At 38.3% G+C, this 19,326-nt stretch overlaps 3 protein-coding genes across 4 annotated transcripts; 2 read left to right on the top strand and 1 right to left on the bottom strand.

Annotated features, from left to right (window-relative positions):
• The first annotated feature begins 486 nt into the window (after positions 1-486).
• LOC113763384 (UDP-xylose transporter 3-like) lies at positions 487-5,005 on the top strand. Of its 2 annotated transcripts, none has more exons than XM_027307165.1 (8): positions 487-857; positions 945-1,083; positions 1,949-2,133; positions 2,222-2,289; positions 2,904-3,036; positions 3,886-4,047; positions 4,127-4,396; positions 4,567-5,005. In XM_027307165.1, exons 2-8 carry the CDS (start codon positions 963-965, stop codon positions 4,681-4,683), a joined length of 1,056 nt encoding a protein of 351 aa, XP_027162966.1. In that variant the 5' UTR covers positions 487-857; positions 945-962; the 3' UTR covers positions 4,684-5,005. The 2 variants fall into 2 exon arrangements, with proteins under 2 accessions (XP_027162966.1, XP_027162967.1); XM_027307166.1 differs by having other exon boundaries at positions 955-1,083.
• Positions 5,006-13,196: 8,191 nt separating this feature from the next.
• Positions 13,197-16,515, top strand: LOC113760710 (superoxide dismutase [Mn], mitochondrial). Its single transcript, XM_027303393.1, has 6 exons — positions 13,197-13,677; positions 14,623-14,669; positions 14,752-14,877; positions 14,990-15,046; positions 15,851-15,928; positions 16,160-16,515. The coding sequence occupies exons 1-6, from the start codon at positions 13,392-13,394 to the stop codon at positions 16,250-16,252; spliced, it is 687 nt and encodes a 228-aa protein (XP_027159194.1). The 5' UTR covers positions 13,197-13,391; the 3' UTR covers positions 16,253-16,515.
• Positions 16,516-16,747: 232 nt separating this feature from the next.
• Positions 16,748-19,258, bottom strand: LOC113760709 (tRNA (guanine(26)-N(2))-dimethyltransferase). The gene is made up of 6 exons (XM_027303392.1): positions 18,661-19,258; positions 18,370-18,570; positions 18,181-18,283; positions 17,791-17,991; positions 17,611-17,673; positions 16,748-17,366 (listed from the first exon to the last, which is right to left on the bottom strand). Exons 1-6 carry the CDS (start codon positions 19,236-19,238, stop codon positions 17,253-17,255), a joined length of 1,260 nt encoding a protein of 419 aa, XP_027159193.1. The 5' UTR covers positions 19,239-19,258; the 3' UTR covers positions 16,748-17,252.
• Between the last annotated feature and the right edge of the window lie 68 nt (positions 19,259-19,326).

A 19,326-nucleotide genomic window follows, 5' to 3' on the forward strand; every position in this document is an offset into this window, starting at 1 on the left:
AAAAATCAAGTCGATAACAATTCTTAACGACATATGCAATTAACTTTTTATTTGAGATGAGTTTGTCAAGCAAAGTAATATTCTTTCAATATATATATATATATATATGTGTGTGTGACACGCGTCAGTTTAATTACTTTTTCACCTTTTTAGTTTTTGAAGAAGACAAAGCAGTAGCTTTCATCCGTTAACTTCATCAACATGCCACGAGAAGTTGATAATTCGATGCTCAAAATATTGTAATGGATTGTTCAGGGGACAAATAACAAAATAGCAATAGTTTAGTTTGGAGATTTGTAATTAATCCTTTATTCAACTACCAAAAGAGTGAAAAGACAAGTTTGTCTAGACATGCATTGCCAACAGCTCCCGAGTCCCGACGCTCTTAAAGTCAGCGCGTGTGCACCACACTCGCCGTTGTTTTGCATTTGTTAATTTTGAATGAAGACCGTAACCTCCGCTTTCCACGGTGGAAGAAGGGAAAAATGGAAGCACGTCTTCGCCTCTCTCTCTCCCGTTTCCTCCCTCTCTCGCATTTGATAATTTGACTGCAAACTTTATAAGACAAACGGATACCATCTATCTATATTCAGAAACCTGTAGTTTCCACGCTACCCCCGGTTGCAGGTTGCAACCAACTCTAGTTGAACTGGCTCCAAAAAATGACTGCTCACCTGTTTGCCCTAAATCGGTTTTAAATTTATATCTACACGACGAAGTCCTCAACTTCCAAAACAAAACTCTGAACTTCTGTACCCAAATACTAAAGCTTCTCCGCTCCTGATAAAGCGCGGCCCTGTGTGGACACGGAAGTGTCGAACTGCTCGGACCGGATCTACTTGAAAATTCTAGTGCAGGTGTGAAATTTTTGGTTAGTCATTGATCGTATTTCTATTTTCTCTGTGTTTTTTTTTTCTTTTGTCGGTGATGTGAAAAATGTGCAGAGGATTGAAGTTGCAGAGATGAGTGAGAGCAAGAGTTTTCAGCTTGGGACCATTGGTGCTTTGGGCCTGTCAGTGGTTTCGTCAGTATCGATCGTAATTTGCAATAAAGCGCTTATGAGCTATCTAGGTTTCATTTTTGGTGAGTTGCAAGTACTCTTTAACTATCTATTATCCTAAAAAAAAAATGGATTTAGTAGCTTCTAGTATATATATGCATACATATTTTAAACTCAGTTGAATTCCTTACGTTGCTGACCGCTTCTTTCATGATACTTAATGGAGAAATGAGTCTAAATGACCTTGTATTTAGGCTGATTTCATGTAACTTGGGAAATAAGAAGGGATCGGGTTGTGGAAGAGTAACATCTGCAGAATACAGAATAGCTTTTTTTTTTTTGGTTGGGTAATAATTATATTGGCTGCTTCTGCACTGGACTATGTATACTTTCTTGTACTATTATTCGCAAGGGTAAGGTGAGTGTCCACTTATTTTACAAAGTATGAAAAATTATTCTATGCAGAGCTACCATCATGAAGGACTAAACTACTGCTTGTAATGTTAATCTGGTTTTTAGATTCTGTTTCTTTACTTGGAATGTCAATTATTTGCTTTTATTAGATGTCAATAGTAATTTAAGTTGTCATGTACCTTGTAGTTCGAGGAGTCATGCATTTATAGGAGATTTATCTTCACAAGTCAGAATATATTTCTTCCACATTTATCTTTTTTCTTTCTTTTTTCTTTTTCCTACCGTCTTTGGACATTGGAGTTTATTCATCCAACCCATTCTGATCAGTGATTTGAAAGCTGAAAGCCAGGACTTGACAAAATACATAAGTCAGAACATAGTTTATTTGCATTGTGGTGTTAATTACAGTATTACAAGTCTGATTTATATGCTCCTTGTTTACTATAAGACCTTGTTTTGTTAAAACGTTATACTGAAAAAGAGGCAGGATATACTTGTGTTTTATGACTCAGTCTCTGCACTTTCCAAATGCAGCTACGACTCTGACAAGCTGGCATTTGCTTGTCACCTTCTGTTCCCTGCATGTTGCACTTTGGATGAAACTGTTTGAACACAAACCTTTTGATCCACGAACTGTAATTGGATTTGGAATTCTCAATGGGATTTCAATTGGATTGCTAAACCTTAGTCTGGGTTTCAACTCAGTTGGTTTCTATCAGGTTGGGTTTATCATTTGAACCTTTATTAGTCTATATGTTGAGAAACATTGTGGGGTTTCTGAATTATGGCTTTACAACTTCTGTGTAGATGACCAAGCTGGCAATCATCCCTTGCACTGTGCTGTTGGAGACCCTTTACTTGAGCAAGAGATTCAGGTTTTTTTTTTTCAACTTAACCATTTAAAGCCAGAGAAGCAAAGTTTGAAGTAATGATAGTAAATCCTCCAAGTATTTGTTGTTAATAGGTACAATTTTAGGGAGAATTGCCAGCTTCTGAACAGGAAAATTTCTTGTCCTTTTTGTTTTCTTTGTGGTGCTTTATTCCTTATTAGGATACCTCCACAACAAAATCTAGTTGATCAGGTAAACCTTCTGGCAAGTTCAAATCTTCCTGTGGACAAATAAAGTTGCTGCACTGTGAACTTTAGCCTAACATCTTATGATTTAACATTTTTTAGTAGAGTAATGCATGACTTTGTACAGCCACATTTTGATTATATAATGAGTATATGAAGAATTGATGCACTTTTCGAATTATGCCCTTTTTTTGTGGGGATATCTCAGAGTTATAGGATTTGTATTCATTTTTTTAAATTTGTAAAAGCAGAATGCCACTTTCGTAGTGTTGCGCTTTATAAGCTCTTAATCATTATTTGGACCGAAATCACTTTTCCTGTTTACTTCTCATAATTGTCTTGTTCCTTGTTTTCTTATTCTTTGCCTGGTCAATTCATGCAACCTTGTTCTGTTTTTTCCTCTCATTAATGCAGTAGGAGTGTTCAGTTTTCTCTTGCCATCCTCCTTCTCGGTGTTGGAATTGCTACTGTTACAGATCTGCAGCTCAACATCCTGGGCTCTGTCTTGTCCTTGCTTGCAGTTGTTACAACATGCATAGCACAGATTGTATCCTTTAACTTGACTGCATTATTTCCTGTCAGTGTTTAAAACTGCAGGCATACAGATGAATTTGTAAGACAGTTTTCTGCTAGAAGCATTTCATCAGTCATAAACTTAAGCCCATGGTTGTTTGTCAGTCTGATGTCATAGTATTTCAGACAATGAATGTGATACATGCATTTCCTAGTAAATTCATATGTTTCATGTGAAAAGGCCATAGATTGACATTGCAAAAGGAATATTTTCTGCTTCAAATTAAACCATGCTTATCATTTAATACTTGGTTTCTAATAGTAGTGACATAGTTATGCAGAACTTGAATTAATGATCTCTGTCAGTGCAACTGCTTTCATTGGGATGTCTGAATAATGTCAGACTAAATGAGCATCTTGCAGAAATAGTGGATAAAATCATGGAGTTCTAGGGATCTTTTATTGCTGCAAGTAAAAGTAAATTCAATTGTCCAATAATTAAGTGTTGATTTATTTGCATGTCTGGACATATACAATAGACCTATAAAAATATAATATGTCAATCATAGTGGAGGGATTACTTTAAAAGCAAACTGAAGATTTCACTTCAAAACAAGATACCTAAACTTATCTCTGTCCAGAAATGAACCTTTGAATCCATGCTTAGTTTTTGTTTTTAAAACCATCTTGGCGTGTTCTGTTGTCTTTCTCTAAATACATCATCACCTGCTGAGAATTCATGGCCTACTTGGTATTAATCAGCGAACCATTGTTTAAGCTAAGACACCTAAGCAGCCTTTTGAAGAGACTCTATCCTAGACCATGTGTTTCTTTGTTTTGCATATATTATGACATGTTTGGCATCTTAATTAGTTTCTCTCAGATGACGAATACAATCCAGAAGAAATATAAAGTTTCTTCAACCCAGCTTTTATATCAATCATGTCCATATCAAGCAATGACCTTGTTCATATCTGGTCCATTTCTAGATAAGTTTTTGACCAATCAAAATGTGTTCACGTTCAAGTATACTCCAGATGTACTGGTGAGGATTACTACTGAAAGTAATACTTCTTTGTGTTCATGAAAATATGTTCAGGCCTAATTCTTTGTCAATATTGCAGGCTTTTATTGTACTTTCGTGCTTGATCTCTGTCTCTGTTAATTTTAGCACATTCCTTGTGATTGGAAGGACATCTCCTGTCACCTATCAGGTTCTTGGGCATTTGAAAACTTGCCTGGTATTAGCATTCGGTTATGTTTTACTACACGATCCATTTGGCTGGAGGAACATTAGTGGGATTGTGATTGCGCTGGTTGGGATGGTTTCCTACTCCTATTATTGTAATCATGAAAATCAGAAAAAAACCATTGAACCAACAGCGACACCTGAGGTACTTGACATTGGTACTTCTGTTATTCGTTAGATATATATCCTTATTATAAAATTACTACATCCCCTTCTTTTTTCCCTATTGTCGACTCTAAAATTATTTCAGACGTAAGTTTTGTTCGTTCATTTCCTGAATTTACTATCCTGAGTTTACTATCTCTTTTCATCCAGGCTGAGGAAGGTGAATCTGAACCTCTAACACATGCAGAAAATGGTGCTGCAGCATTTAATGATATTGCTGTTTCCAGGGCACCAGAACGGAAATCTGAGAGGTTCATGCATGCATAAATGCTTCCCAGGTTTGTGGTGCTTGTGTACACAGCTGCAATGGAACTGTTTGAACTCTGATAAGTTGACGCCAATGTAGTGCAAGTGGGGGATGTTGATAAAAATTCTGGTCCTGTAACCCCAGCAATCATGTGCGTAGCAGGTCCTTGATATTGCTACAGTATATATTTGTGTATATATATCTGACATGCCAATCATATTTTGTTCTGAGGATTGCATACTTTTGGAATTTAGAATTTGAATTTTCAATTTTTATAGCTTTTTTAATTGTAAAAATTGTGTAGTTTCTCAACAGAAAAGAATATTGTGATTTTTTAAAACATTTTGTATCAAAAGCAAAATCCCAACACGACTCGCTTTCCTTTTCTATAACTTGATCTTTCTCCTTTCATGCACTTGTATCTGTATCTTAATTATAGAGTTCTTAAACTGGAAGAGGTATGTTCATTCTCTTCGTCTCTTTCTCCACATCTGGGGGTACGGGGGATAGGGAGGTGTGGTAAGGAATCAATTGAAGTGAACTGCATCCAGATAGGTTGAAGACTTTAAACACGTAACACATATCTACACGTCAATTTATGAACTTTTGAACTCAGAAAACTCATGCCCATTAACTTGAAGATAAAATGAGCAGATTGTAGGAATTGACTGATCTCATATTATATTGCAATTAATTATTTTGGAGTAAACTGTTCAAGACAATAAGATTGTCCTTGCAGACCGTGTGAAGGTCTTGGCTTACGTGGTGCAGTACTGAAGTAGCTTACATCCTTGTCCCTTCCTTATTTAACTTGTGTTGCTACTCTTTTTAAGGAGGATAGATCAGCTATGAAGATTGGTTTCCAAAGTCATTCTAGATTGGTTACATCCTTTTGTATCCTGGCTTAGTACTTTGGCGCTACTAGCTTTTTTTTTTTTTTTTTAGCAATGGTAGAATTCCTATACCCTAATCTAATATAATCTAGGGGGAGGAGGACTCGATGTGAGTAGAGACTTCATCGAAGAAAGCCAATTAAGACTGTCACACATGACACCACCAAGACTGGTGGTGACCAATAGGCCAAAAGCCATACTAGCTTGGTGTGTCCAATTAATGCAAACCAAATTAGACACCATCAAACACATAAATGAAATCTGTGCAGCGGCAAGTCCCATCCAGAATCCTGCAAAACCATAACTAGATCTGAAGCCTAGTAATGCTGCAACTGGCAAACCAATGAGGTAGAAGGATATGAAATTTATGTAACAACCAATCTGAGGTCTGGCTGAACCAATCAGAATCCCACATGCAGCTGCCTGGGTACTGTTCCCCAGCTCACAAAACCCTAACAAAGGAAGTGCGATTGATGTGAGATGAAGAATTTGAGACTTCCTTCCGTACGTACAGCTTGCCCCAAGCATCTCTTACTGCAGTGGTGAAAGCAAAAGCCAAAAATCCCCATGTTGCTTTTGATACAAAAAAAATAAAAAGAAAAAAAAAGATCGTCAAATAAAAATGGGATCACATTCAAAGTCATCCAAAAAAAAAAGTCAACATTTAGGGGTTAATGTTTTATATTCTATGGTTATACTAGCAAAAATATAAAAAAGAAGGAATAAAAAGAGAAAAGGGAAAGGAAAAATAATTATAAATCCCATTATTTGTATATCCATATCTAACAAGAGAATTTTATTGAGATGTTAAGGCTAATATAATTATTTTAGCTTGATAAGGGAGGTACGTATTATTTTAAAACCTCGAGCAAGCTTATGGGAGGTTTCTGAAATTATCCCTTTACATATTATGCCATTATGGAGAGACCTTGGTCAGATAGAGCTTTGACAGGGGAGGTGTAAGGGACAAGTATACTTGTCACAAACAATAAAAGATCGCAAATATGCTAACAAGGCAAAAAGTTAAGAGGTAAAGATAGGAAAATGCGATGTAATTCTAACACAGTTGATGCGTGAGCTTACATGAACAATAATTGAATGTAACATTTCTATTACAAAAAATGTACAATCAATTTATAATGAATTACAGCGTGCTTAAAAGTTATTATATCATTAAGGAATGGTTACCGTGAAGGTGAGCAAAACAATGGGAAAAGAGATATAGAGGGTTACAAATACGCTATTTAGATTGCTATTTTTTTTTGGAGTTTTGATAGGAAAATTTGTTGTAGTGATGTGATGTATGTGAATTAGAAAAATTGTTAAAAAATATATTCACAAAAAATATAAAATTTTTTTAGAGAAAAATTGCAATCCAAACAAGATATGTAACACGATTATACAACCAACTATTCACTACTCCTAGAGTAGTTGGCCACCAAGAGAGTTTTAAACCTTTATTTGGATGTAGGTTAACGGATTTGCATTTTTAAAAATTCAAATTTTCCTGAAAAAGTTTGTTAGCAGGTGCGTAGATATACACATCCGTTTGGGTAGGTGGTAGTTTAATTCCTTTCGAATTTTCCTTGGGACCTTTTTAGATCATCGCTTCCCCCTAGTATAGAGTAAAAGTAAATTTAGGATAGATTCTATCGATGTCCAGATAAAAAAAATATATATATATAACACGATTATGCAGCAAAGTTGCGGGAATTTGGTGCTTCTAATCTCCAGGCCCGACCCACCAAACCTGCAAACTTTCCCTTGTAAGTGCATTCGAATAGCGCCTTATGCCGCTGGTTGTAAAATGTAAAAGGGTTAAAAACATAAAAGCCCCCTGTGGTATAGCTATTACACATAAAAATTCCTCGTAGTTTCAAATCATGCCTATCGGTACCCCATGATTTGAAAGAAAGTGCATTTTCGACGGAAATCGTTAATGAAAACGGAGGTCAGTGAAAAGACATAAATGCCCTAACGATATAAGCGAAAAATTGCTGAAGGAATTAGTCAGTTTGCTGAGACAGAACGATCGAAGAGAGAAACAAAGAAAAAGCCCTAGAGAGAGAGAGAGACAATTATCAGCCAAATTCCCGATTGTTATAGCAATCAAACTCCGACAGCGACAGGAACTACAAGGAAGTGAAGATTTGCTGAAAAAATCGAAGAAAAATGAGTTTGTATGCCGTCCCTCATCTATTTCGATTTGGGGTTTGGGGTAGTTTGGGATTTTTATTGTGATTTACTGGTTTCATACTACATTTTAAGGTCATTATTTAACAAAAATAAGGTTTTTGATATATATATTAATGTTGTTAATGAATTGAAGGTTTTCGAAGTATGCCCTACATTTGCTATTTTGATTATCAATTGGCAAATTTGTTAGGATATTGTCTTTGGTTGACTACGAAAAAGAAAAGCCTTATAATCTGGAGTTGTTAGCGGACATTCTTAGTTGCTGAATCTGAATATGTGATTGTCTTTGAATCTCAGTCAACTAAGTTGTTCGTCTTTAAATCTGTTGTACTATCGAATTAGAGTAGTTGGCAGAAGACTGAATCTGTCCAAATTTGTATCGTTATCAGTTTTCAGGAGTTAATGAAAACATGTTGTAGTCAAATGTGGTCCCCCATCTCATGTATAATGAATTATTTGTTCTGGATCTGTTGTATTATGTTAGCTTTTTGTATAATTGTGAAAGATAAATTACTGAAAAATGAGTACTTTATTGTTTGTCATGCAATAGCAGAGGAGAACAGCAAGGATAAAGTAGACATAAAGATGTACTTTGGTGGAAAATTCAAAGAAAAACCAAGGCTCCACTACACGGGAACCCACATGGCCATTTTCAAAGAAAGAGTTGAAGATAAGGTAGACATAGTGAGTTTGTGCAGAATGTTTAAGAAAGTAGATGAAGGAGCAACGAGAGTAACGTTTTGGTTTTGTGCCCCCTTTGTTGATTTGGATGGTGGCCTACATCCAATTAGAAACAATGATGATATTAAATTGATGAATTTGGCATATGAGGGGACACCAGAAAGACTAATTTATGCTTGTAGTGGGGATGAGCCATTTGAAAAAGAGCCTGAAGATGGTGGGGTCAATGATGGTATATCTACAAAGGAAACATCCAGCAACACAACAATAAAAAAGAAAGGCAGTGATACAAAGGATGGTGGGGTAGCTATAGTTACTACAGGGACAGATACAAGTACTGATGATAATGAAGAGCCAGAATGGTTAAAAGAGGGGTTGGAAACAATAGAAGATGAGGACATATTTGCACCCAAGAAAGATGCCGCAGGAGATAACAACCAGACCAATATAACTAGTGGAGGCAACAACCAAAAAGCTGATGGAGACAAGGACAAAGCTGATGGGGCCACTGTTTCAGCAAGACTCCCTCTGCACGTATTCTCATTTGCTGAGAATAAAGATGAAAAAAGTGCTGCTAAAAGTGCGGATGCAAGGAAGAAAAAGACAAGTAAAACCAAGCAATCAAAAGGGCCTGATGTGATTCAGAAAATTCCACCAACTATTTCAACTCAAATACCATCACAAATTCTATCAGAAGATGAAGCTGTTAGAACTGAAAAAGACCCTTCAACAGTTGGAGATCCAGATTTGAGAGCAGGCATACAACAAGAAGTGAATGATGATGTCGTTGAAGAGAATTGGCAGGAACCAGTGATTTCGGATGAGGAGTTGCTGGATGCAAAAAGATGTGATGGTAGAGAAGATGATGATTGCCTTGACTTTAATCCTGAAGTTGAGTTTAAGAAGCCAAACTTTGAGCTGAAAGTGGGGCAGAAGTTTACTAATTTCAGAGTGTTCAGATTTGTGTTGCGTGAATGGCTAGTCAGAGAAGGATATGAAGTTACTTGGGTGAAAAACTACTCCAAGAAAATTATTGCCAAGTGTGCGAAAGGCTGTACATGGAGGATTCGTGCAACACCAATTCAATTTGAATCAACCTTTCAAATAAAGTCATTGAAGGGTGAGCATGTGTGTGCTCGAGAGTATCAAAACAAGCATGCAACAGCTGCATATTTGAGCATAAAGTATCAAGATAAGATCAGGGATAATCCAAGAGGTGCTTTGATGGGGCTGAAGAATGACATCAGGAGAGACTTAATGATCAATGTTTCAATTGCTAAGGTCGGCAGAGCTAAGCGTAAGGCAAAGGATCTGATGCTTGGTACGGACATGGAGCAGTATCAGAAACTTTGGAGTTATGCAGCGACAGTCCGAGACACAAATCCTGGAAGTACTATCAAGATTCAGATGGACAGACCAACTGAAGGTTCAAATGGGACATTTGAAAGATTATATTATTGCTTGCATGCATGCAAGCAGGGTTTTCTTGATGGTTGTAGACCAATAATTGGTCTAGATGGCTGTTTTCTTAAAACAGCATTTGGTGGCCAATTACTGTTTGCTCTTGGGAGAGATGGCAACGACAACATGGTGCCAATAGCAGTTGCAGTGGTTGAGGTAGAGAGGTATGACTCCTGGAAATGGTTTTTGGAGTTGTTAATGGCTGATTTGGGCATAGGAAAGGATAACATTCCTTGGACATTTATCTCAGATAGACAGAAATGGCTAGTACATGCTGTGAATGAACTTTTTCCAGATTCGGAACATAGATTCTGCTTGAGACATATGTACCAAAATTTCAACCAAAAGTTCAAATGAAAGGAAATGAAAGACATGTTCTGGGCTGCTGCAAGTGTTGGCAATGAAAAGGAATGGAAGGTGGCAATGAATGACTTGGAAAAGGCAAACAAAGAAGCTGCTGAATGGCTGAACCGGATTCCACCAACTCTGTGGAGTAGATCACATTTTAGAGGAAGTAGTAAGTGTGACATTCTAGTGAACAACCTAAATGAGTCATTCAACAAGTATATATTAGAAGCAAGAGAGTTACCAATCATTGGGATGCTTGAATGGATAAGGAGGAAGCTGATGCATAGAATTCAAACAAAAAGATCTGGAATGCAAAAGTTTCATGGACAAATCTGTCCAAATATAGCAGAAAAGATTGATAAGAATCAAAGGTTGAGCCGGACATTTGGTGCGACATGGGACGGACATCAGAAATATGAGATAGATTGTGGTCCGAGAAAATGTGTGGTGGTTGATTTGCATGAATGGACTTGTACCTGTGGTTATTTTCAACTAACAGGTTATCCTTGTGCCCATGCATGTGCTGCAATAGGAGTGTGTAGATTACCTATAAACGATTATGTTCATGCTTGCTACACTAGAGTAGAATATCTGAAGATATATGCACACACTATCACACATGTTCCAAGTGATACCTACTGAATAACATGTGAACAAGAGGGCTTAAACCCCCCTGAAGTTAGGAGAATGCCTGGCAGACCAAAGAAGATGCGTCAAAGAGCACAAGATGAGCCTAAGAAGGGGCAAATATCTACTAGAAAGGGTCTATCTGTGCATTGCAAGAGGTGTTTTCAACCAAATCATAACTCACGGACGTGCAAGAATCCCATTCACCCTAACTCCAAATTTTACAAGGTAATCTTTCATTGTACACTTAAATGGCATTGTTACAGCATTTGTATTTATTATTACTAATGTTAAATGCTCTTTGTAGGCACCTGAAGCAAGTGCTACAGCTTCCATGCAATCACAGCCAATTGTTGAGTCATCTACTGAACCACAGTCATTTACTGAAGAGGCTGCTGCAACCGGGACTACTACAAAGACAAGCACTAAGGCTCGGAAGGTGTACACTCCTTCCATAACATTCACTGGTTGAAAGACTTATCAGTTCAGTGGGACATTTCTAAATTGTCTTTTTGTTTTAATTTCAGTCTGTAGCTGGTACAAACCAAGGGTGTAGCAGGGCTGATGACACCACTGCACCAACAAAAAGAGCTCTGGCTCGTACTGTTACTGATGTCCTGCAGAAGTTAAGGCCAAAGAGAGCAAAAGCTGTCCAGCCTTAATTACTTGCCTAATATTTGCCTATCTGTATTTAGACTTTCATTTTGGAATATTACATCTGGTTGTAATGATGCCTGCAGAATGATTGGTTGCCTGCAGAACGTCTGGAATTCTTTTGTCTAATTTTTTGTACACTTGACTTGGCAGTAGTTGCCACTATTTGGTTGTACCTTTTGAATGAAGTTCTCTGTGCAGCCAGGTTATTTTACAGAAATTTTCCACCAAGTGCTAAACCTTTTGTCTGTAATGGCACTTCGTGCCTCTTTGATCACTAGTTATTTTACAGGTTATTGAACGTCTAGAAATCTTTTGTCTGTAAAGGCACGAATAATGGCACTTCGTGCCTCTTTTATTTTTTCTGTTCATTTTTCTAAAACATTTGCTGCTTATGAGTATTCTATTCAAAGTTTTAAGTTACAACATTTTGAAAGCAGTTGAAACAGTCGAATTATACTTCATCAAGAAAGCATAGCATTACAAGGTTCTAGCTGAAACAGCCAAATGATCAGCTTTAGCAACTCCATACAACTGGCTACCAAATTCCAGAGTCTTATTTGGTAGATATCAACAACAGTAAAATAGAAAAAACAGATACCATAACACAACCTCTAACTAGCAATTTTAAGTTCTTGAACTCATTATCCAAATTTTCCAGTTTTGAGAGCACGCCATCCACATTGGAATGTTCTGCAACAGGTTGGCTCACAAACTGATTTTCCCGATCTGGTTCATCTCTGTAAATGGGAATACACCAAGAAAAGAACCTACATTCATCTTTTTCACACACAAAATATAACATTCCCTTTGATGGCTTTTCCGACTCAACAATCTTTAGTTTCGCCTTCCTTCGACAATTACACATCTTGTACTGGTATCGAAGATCTCTAGCTCCGTTTCCCCCACTGCCTGGTCGAGAGCTTGAGGAAGACATCGTCGTACGGTTTCTTAATTATTCCTTTCACTATTTACACAAACAAAAATATAGAGCTCATTATAAGAATTTATTGATATTCCAAATGGTTAAAGGTTTTACCTTTTGAAACTTGCACTTAAGGAGGCACAAGCCTGCAGATTTTCCTCCTGAGGCACGAGAGCTTGAAGAAACCTTCGGTCAAAGAAGCTGGGTTTCTCCAAAGTCCGACGAAAATGATTGGAAATCAAGTTTTATTAAGTTGTCAAGGGCACAAGAGGAATATCAGCTCAAACTTTGAGTTAAAAAACCATTTTCCGAAGCAACCACGCTCTTTTTCAGCGCGTGGTTCATAATCGCGTTTTCATTAACGATTTCCGTCTAAAATGCACTTTCTTTCAAACCATGGGGTACCGATAGGCATGATTTGAAACTACGAGGGGTTTTTATGTGTAATAGCTATACCACAGGGGGCTTTTATGTTTTTAACCCAATGTAAAATCATACGCTTTCGGCGGGAAACGAAAATGTTAATGTTTGTCAAGATATATATATATATATATATATCGAGTAGAATGAAAAAACCTTTGCTGAAAATTTAAAATGTTGATTCGTACAATCGAATGGAGCAAGTGAGCAACGTGGGCAATTTCTGTAATTAACCCATTTAAGATTTTATAAGATACATTGGATTAGGGCTGGCCCAACAAACTTCACAGGTTTTAATTCTGACGAGCCCGTGGCTTTTTAGCACACTGGATTCACAGTGTAAACCGAAAGACGCCGGATTCACCGCCATATTTCGACAAGCCTGTGGTCAGCACACTGGATTCTCGCTCATCTCATCTTCTCAACTAATCTCCCCTGTTTTTACAAATACCCTATCTATTCAGTTTCCTCTCAATTTTCGTCTCCTTTTTCCATTTCGGAAATCCACAGAAGCTTCTTCGGCATGGCTCTTCGAACTCTAGTCACCAGAAAAGCCCTAGGCAACTCAGTAGCGTTCCGGCAACAGCTGCGCGGCTTGCAGACCTACACGTTGCCGGATCTTCCCTACGATTATGGAGCTATTGAGCCGGCGATAAGCGGAGAGATCATGCAACTCCACCACCAGAAGCATCACCAGACTTACGTCACCAATTTCAACAAGGCTCTTGAGCAGCTTGATGATGCTATTAACAAAGGCGACGCTCCTACTGTTGTCAAATTGCAGAGCGCCATCAAATTCAATGGCGGAGGTTCATTCCTTTTTCCCCTTTGCGCATAAGATTCTGCTTGAAATGTCACGTCTGTCTTGTATTTGGAAAACTATTTTGTCTTGCTGGCTTTTACGGTAATTACTGGAATTTAGGAATAATCAGGCATTACAGTGATATTTCTACGGTTAAAAGAGCGATACGCTATTGTGCTAGCTCAGATGTAAACAATATGCGTTTGTGATTGCAACATTTGGAATTTAGGAACAAGGTGCTGGACTGCGTGTCACTGTTAAAATCTATTGAAAAAGTTCAGTAAACTTTCACTGGCATTTTAGTGGGGGCATGTAATTTGCGTTAATCTATATTACTTGGTAAGTAGGCATTTATGAAGGAAAGCATGTCCGTGTGCACAAAAATAACCTTTGGTGAGAGGGACACTTTCAAAGTAATCATGTCTTAATGGGCTAGTTTCCAAGTTATGGGAGTTTGATGCATGAAAGTATACACATTGACATAATTGTAGCTCAACGAAGCTTGAATTAGGTTGTCGGGGGCAAATGCACGGTCATGAGACTGTTAAGAAGGTTTTGATTGATTAATTTATTGAAGTTAGATGACCAATGGGGCTTTCTAGCCCTTTAAGTTCAAAATATTTACATCTTCGAGTCTACTGAGTGCTGCAATAAGTGCATGGAAAAAATAACACCTTTATTGTGAAGATTAGCATGGATACAACATCATTTCATACTATACATAACTACCACATTGTTATAAGTTTGTAAAGGCCCATGATTCTGTGCGAAACATGTTGTTGGAAAAATTTTGCTTGGGATACTAAAAATTTTGGTGATGTTTGATGTATGGGGTTAGATTTCAGCCATCAACCTTGCTTTGCTCTCAGCTTGATGGCTTGCTTGGCTATATCAATGTGACAGATTATTTAATATCTACTGACATTTTTTAACTATCTTTTTTGATTTTCAGGCCATATCAATCACTCTATTTTCTGGAAGAATCTTGCACCCATTCGTGTAAGTTTATCATCTGAGGATTGTCTTTTTCTTCTGTTCATTATGTTAATATGCATGCCAAATGATTACAATCTCATTGCAGGAAGGTGGTGGTGAGCCTCCAAAGGGTTCTTTAGGCTGGGCTATTGATAACCATTTTGGCTCTTTGGAAGCCTTAGTACAAAAGATGAATGCAGATGGTGCTGGTTTACAGGGATCTGGTTGGGTGGTAAGTTTTATCCTTGTGAATCAGTGTTTCCCGTGGCGAAACTTGCAATTGGCTCCTGGTGCTTTTGAAGGTAACATTTTCTTCACGTTCTCATTTTAAATAAACTTGGCAGTGGCTTGGATTGGACAAAGAGCTGAAACGCCTTGTGGTCGAAACAACAGCGAATCAGGTACTTGATTTTGGATTTGTCTTTTAGCTTCTAGCTGAAAATTTTGGCCGTTATTGGATGTATATTCAACGCTCAATTCTTCTTCCATTACTTGTCCTAACTTCAATTTTGGAGAGTTTATGGATGAGTTTTAACCTTTGAATTTTGTTTTTTTCAAGTCCACAGGAATGGCTATCTGAAACAGTAGCATCTTATATAAAAAAATTTCCATTGCACTATGCTTGTGTTTATTCTGGAATTGCTTTAGCATTCTCAATCAAATGTCTGCTCAGTCAAACCGTGGCAGTCTGGTAGACCCATCAAGCCTGATCGAGTTGCCAACTCCTACTTTCTTCCCCATACAATCCCCTCATACAAACCTTGCTAGATCTGATACACACAATTCGTTTGTTTTACATAAAAGATTTTTCACGGTAAAGTGGTTTAAATATTTTAAATTTCTTGTGGTGAGGGGCAAATGTGAGACATTCTGTTCATTTTTCAAAGAACAAGTTTAATGCTGGCAAGTTCATGTCTTGTACTTTTATTTTTTCAATTCTGAGTTGAACCTTTATTTTCCTGCTGAAGGAATACTGAATGCCTACCGCATGTAGTGTTCCTGTGTTTTCTCGTAAGTATGAAATCTTGTAATTAACACCAATCTGTTTCGACTGTGTGCTACTAGTCTGCGTAACTCTGAGCTGCAAGAGGCTAAGAAAAGATTTCAATCTTCTGAGCTGATATTTACACTAGTTCCATCCTGTAACATGTATAAGCAAAGTAATGAAGTAAGGCCTCATAACGTGTATTAATGCTTCCTTGCAGGACCCTCTGGTTACTAAGGGATCCAGTTTGGTTCCTCTGCTTGGTATTGATGTCTGGGAACACGCTTACTACTTACAGGTTATTTATCTCCTTATTTTCCTTCCTTTCCTTCCTTTTTTTACTTTTTTGTCATCTTTTTTCCTTGGGTTTTGCAAGGAGTTGCTTAGTTTTTCTGAGTTGCAGTACTAGTTTGTCCACTCTTGCATGGAAGTTTCGTCCTGTGAATCTACGTACTTGTTTGCTTAGCGTGAACTTTGAAACATTACAATCCTCTAATGCTGAATACATTCATTGCCTCCTTTGATGCAGTACAAAAATGTAAGGCCTGATTACCTCAAAAACATATGGAAAGTCATCAACTGGAAATATGCAAGTGATATTTATGAGAAAGAATGCCCTTGATCAGACACTTGCTGAACTGGAGAACTGGCCTCAAGGGAGATGGTTTACCAGCTCTCTACCCAGTTTAGATAGGCAATAAATTCTGCAACTTTTGTGGCATCCCTAAATTTCCCGTTGCAGTGTGAACTTAATGATGTATTATTAGCGTTGGATCCTAAATGCATATTTAGTTTAGGTTGTTGCCTGCTGTTCTAAAGCTTTCAGGATCATCTTAATAATATCAACCCTCCCTGTGGTTTCAGTTTCTGGTTTGCCACAAAGTACGCAAGATTGCAAGTTGCCTTTAATCATGGGCCATACATTTGATTTGGCAGAACCTTCTGGATTTCTTGTTCTTGGCACTAAGTAAACATTGCTTTGAAAAGTACATGAATTGACGACTGGCAGTTGCCAAACTTACAGAATAATTTGGCTACTTCTGAATATTTTCTGAAACCATGTCAGTTGACGTTAACATGTAATATATTGACATCAACGGGCGCAAAATCCATGAAATAACAAGAAAAGAAGTACTATAAGATTATGGGTCAGTTTCCCCTTTTTCAGAGGCACAGTACTAGGCTATGAATTTCCTACTGTCTAATTTTGTGCATTTCATACGCATAGCTTCAACATCATACAAGTCTGAATTGGAATTATAGAACTTTCAAAGAATAGTTTCTATGACGTTGGGTAGAAAGACCTTCCAAGGTGAACTACTATTTGGTAGAAACCAACGCTGTGTCTCACATTAGGAATCTAATGGAAGTGTAACTAGACATATGAGCTTAACGCTTAGAAGGAATGGCATCATTGCAGTGCGAGGTCGATTTCAGCAATTTAAAAGGTCACATCTGCCTTGGCGAACCCACCCAAGACTTCTTTGTCTGCTAGGAACTTAGGGTAGCTCCATAAATTTTCATCGTCATTTGAGGACCTCCACATGCATCTCAACTGACCGTCAACCCTGCTGTTATTTAGCATGTATAGACTGCATTTTGAACTCTGTTGAACACTCAAATCATCTTATTGAACACTGTTGGAGCGCTTTAAAAGTTTTTATACATTCTGTCATGGGGCAATTCGTTTTGATGGCATTGGGAGCGATATGTGATCTACTGGCCACGTATCCCTCCTGTCACAATAATTCCAAATTCCCGTTCTTAGGTGACTGTTCAATATGCCAATTAGATCAAGGATTCAGCAGGCAAAGCGTCACAAAGCTTTCATGATGATGATAATCAATGATTTGCATCACCAAAGCCAAGAGATGGGGTTTCCCACAAAAGTATATTCGGCCAGGCTGTGAGATCAAAAGTTTCTAAAGCAATAGGAGGATCCTGATCTGACAAAGAACACAAGGAAGGAGAAAACGCTACCTCGTGCAAGGCGTTCATTATCGCCCCAATGGATGGAGAATTAAGTTTAGCACGACTTGCTACCTGAACCAGTGAACCGTCAAAAAGCAGAAATGAAAAGAGAAAAAACAAACTTCGATCACCTTATGGATAAGAATTTGATAACAATCGAAGGCCTAGACATACACATTCCTTGAGTACCTCATCAATCTTGATGTATCCAACTGGCAGTTTGGGGTCACTTTCATCCACCATTAGTCTTATCAGTTTTTCAAGGTTTCTTCCATTGCCGTCGCTTATCCACCCCAATTGCTCAGCCAAATTCAACATGCGAGCAAGGTGAGATGCTTGGTGAAGAGGTCCTGTCCAAAGAGGTCCCGAGACGATTAGCGAGTTGGGAACCTACAATGAAATAACATAAATTTAAAAGTTCATCATAGAAGGTTTTTGAAGGGCGTGTCATTCAGCAGAAAGAGAGCTGCATTATTTAACTCATCACACGTGCAAATGCTTCTCTTGAACCAGTTCACTGCCTAACACTCACAAACATCTCAACACAAGAAGACACGGGTGGTAAGATAAGGTACTCACACATGCATTAGTGATGCAGGGGCATCTGATCTGACCAAGTTGATCCCAAGAAACTGTTTGAGAATTTCCACACTGAATGCAGTAGCTGATGAAGTTATAGGTGCTGTAATAAATCATGCAAGTCACCATCAATTACAGAGATCCCAAGAGAATCAAACACGACTCACAAAGAATCAAACAATTCTTTACCTGCTATCAGGAAGCCTTCCACGCTTAATCTGAAGCATTGCTCTAAAAACAGGGCCGTGATACGAGTAGTAGGAAAACAACGGCACAACATGGTAACCAAGCACAGAAGCCTCCCTAAGCGCCCCACCTATAAGCATCCGCAAACCAACCTCATTTGAGTATGGCATTGGCCGAACATATGCTCCATATGCAGCCAAAGAACTAGAAGAAAGCAATAACACAGTAAATGATTCAAACATAAATCAATGTAGGAATAAAAGAAAATCATAGGAATGTAAAGGCCAAGCATACTGTTGAGGGCGGTGGCCACCGGATGAGTAGCCATCAGTAGAAGTAATATACAACAAACCGTCCAATTTGACAGCCCCAATAGCAGCTCTCAAGAAGCTAGAATCACTTCCAAACGAGTCAACATCGACCAGGTCAAAATAATCCTTTTCCAGATAACGCTCCGTCATTACTCTATTGGCATCCGAATTCATCACAACCCATCTTTCTTCCGAAATCCGGGACAAATTTCCCGAAATAATCCCTCTATAGTTTTCGTTTGCGTCATTAGCTAACACGAAGTCGGCTTTTGCCTCTACTAAGTACCTGAGGGACCGAATTCCACATCCACATAGGGCGTCGAGAACTCGAAGACTGCCATTGGATTGCTTATAGAGGGCTGCCGAGAGAACGCCGAAGTCACGACCGGTGGCGCTCTCATGGCGGAAGAAGGTGTCTCCGATGTCAAACTGAAGACCCCTTTCGGTTTGGTATTGAGATTTGCAGGCTTTGGGAAAAACGGGTTTTAGGGTTTTAGGTTGGGAATTGGGAGGGTAGAAAGGCGGGGATAGAGGTTGCAGTTGCAGGGGGAGCGATAGCATGGCGGGAAATGACCAGAATATGCCGACCGTTACTTGGCGGTGGTTTATGGTTTGGCCTTTCTGGGCAGCTGCAGGGGTAGTTTGGGCT

This window comes from Coffea eugenioides, chromosome 2 (assembly GCF_003713205.1).
Source record: "Coffea eugenioides isolate CCC68of chromosome 2, Ceug_1.0, whole genome shotgun sequence".
Taxonomy (NCBI): domain Eukaryota; kingdom Viridiplantae; phylum Streptophyta; class Magnoliopsida; order Gentianales; family Rubiaceae; genus Coffea; species Coffea eugenioides.

What these genes read in the sequence shown, in the direction of transcription:
- LOC113763384 (XM_027307165.1), top strand. Translation starts at nt 963, where the DNA reads ATGAGTGAGAGCAAGAGTTTTCAGCTTGGGACCATTGGTGCTTTGGGC. An exon ending in CTATCTAGGTTTCATTTTTG is followed by an intron (nt 1,084 to 1,948) that starts GTGAGTTGCAAG and finishes TTCCAAATGCAG; the next exon opens with CTACGACTCTGACAAGCTGG. An exon ending in AGTATACTCCAGATGTACTG is followed by an intron (nt 4,048 to 4,126) that starts GTGAGGATTACT and finishes TCAATATTGCAG; the next exon opens with GCTTTTATTGTACTTTCGTG.
- LOC113760710 (XM_027303393.1), top strand. Translation starts at nt 13,392, where the DNA reads ATGGCTCTTCGAACTCTAGTCACCAGAAAAGCCCTAGGCAACTCAGTA. An exon ending in TACAGGGATCTGGTTGGGTG is followed by an intron (nt 14,878 to 14,989) that starts GTAAGTTTTATC and finishes TAAACTTGGCAG; the next exon opens with TGGCTTGGATTGGACAAAGA. An exon ending in TCGAAACAACAGCGAATCAG is followed by an intron (nt 15,047 to 15,850) that starts GTACTTGATTTT and finishes GCTTCCTTGCAG; the next exon opens with GACCCTCTGGTTACTAAGGG.
- LOC113760709 (XM_027303392.1), bottom strand. Translation starts at nt 19,238, where the DNA reads ATGCTATCGCTCCCCCTGCAACTGCAACCTCTATCCCCGCCTTTCTAC. An exon ending in GGAAGGCTTCCTGATAGCAG is followed by an intron (nt 18,284 to 18,369) that starts GTAAAGAATTGT and finishes GATTTATTACAG; the next exon opens with CACCTATAACTTCATCAGCT. An exon ending in TAATGAACGCCTTGCACGAG is followed by an intron (nt 17,367 to 17,610) that starts GTAGCGTTTTCT and finishes TTATTGTGACAG; the next exon opens with GAGGGATACGTGGCCAGTAG.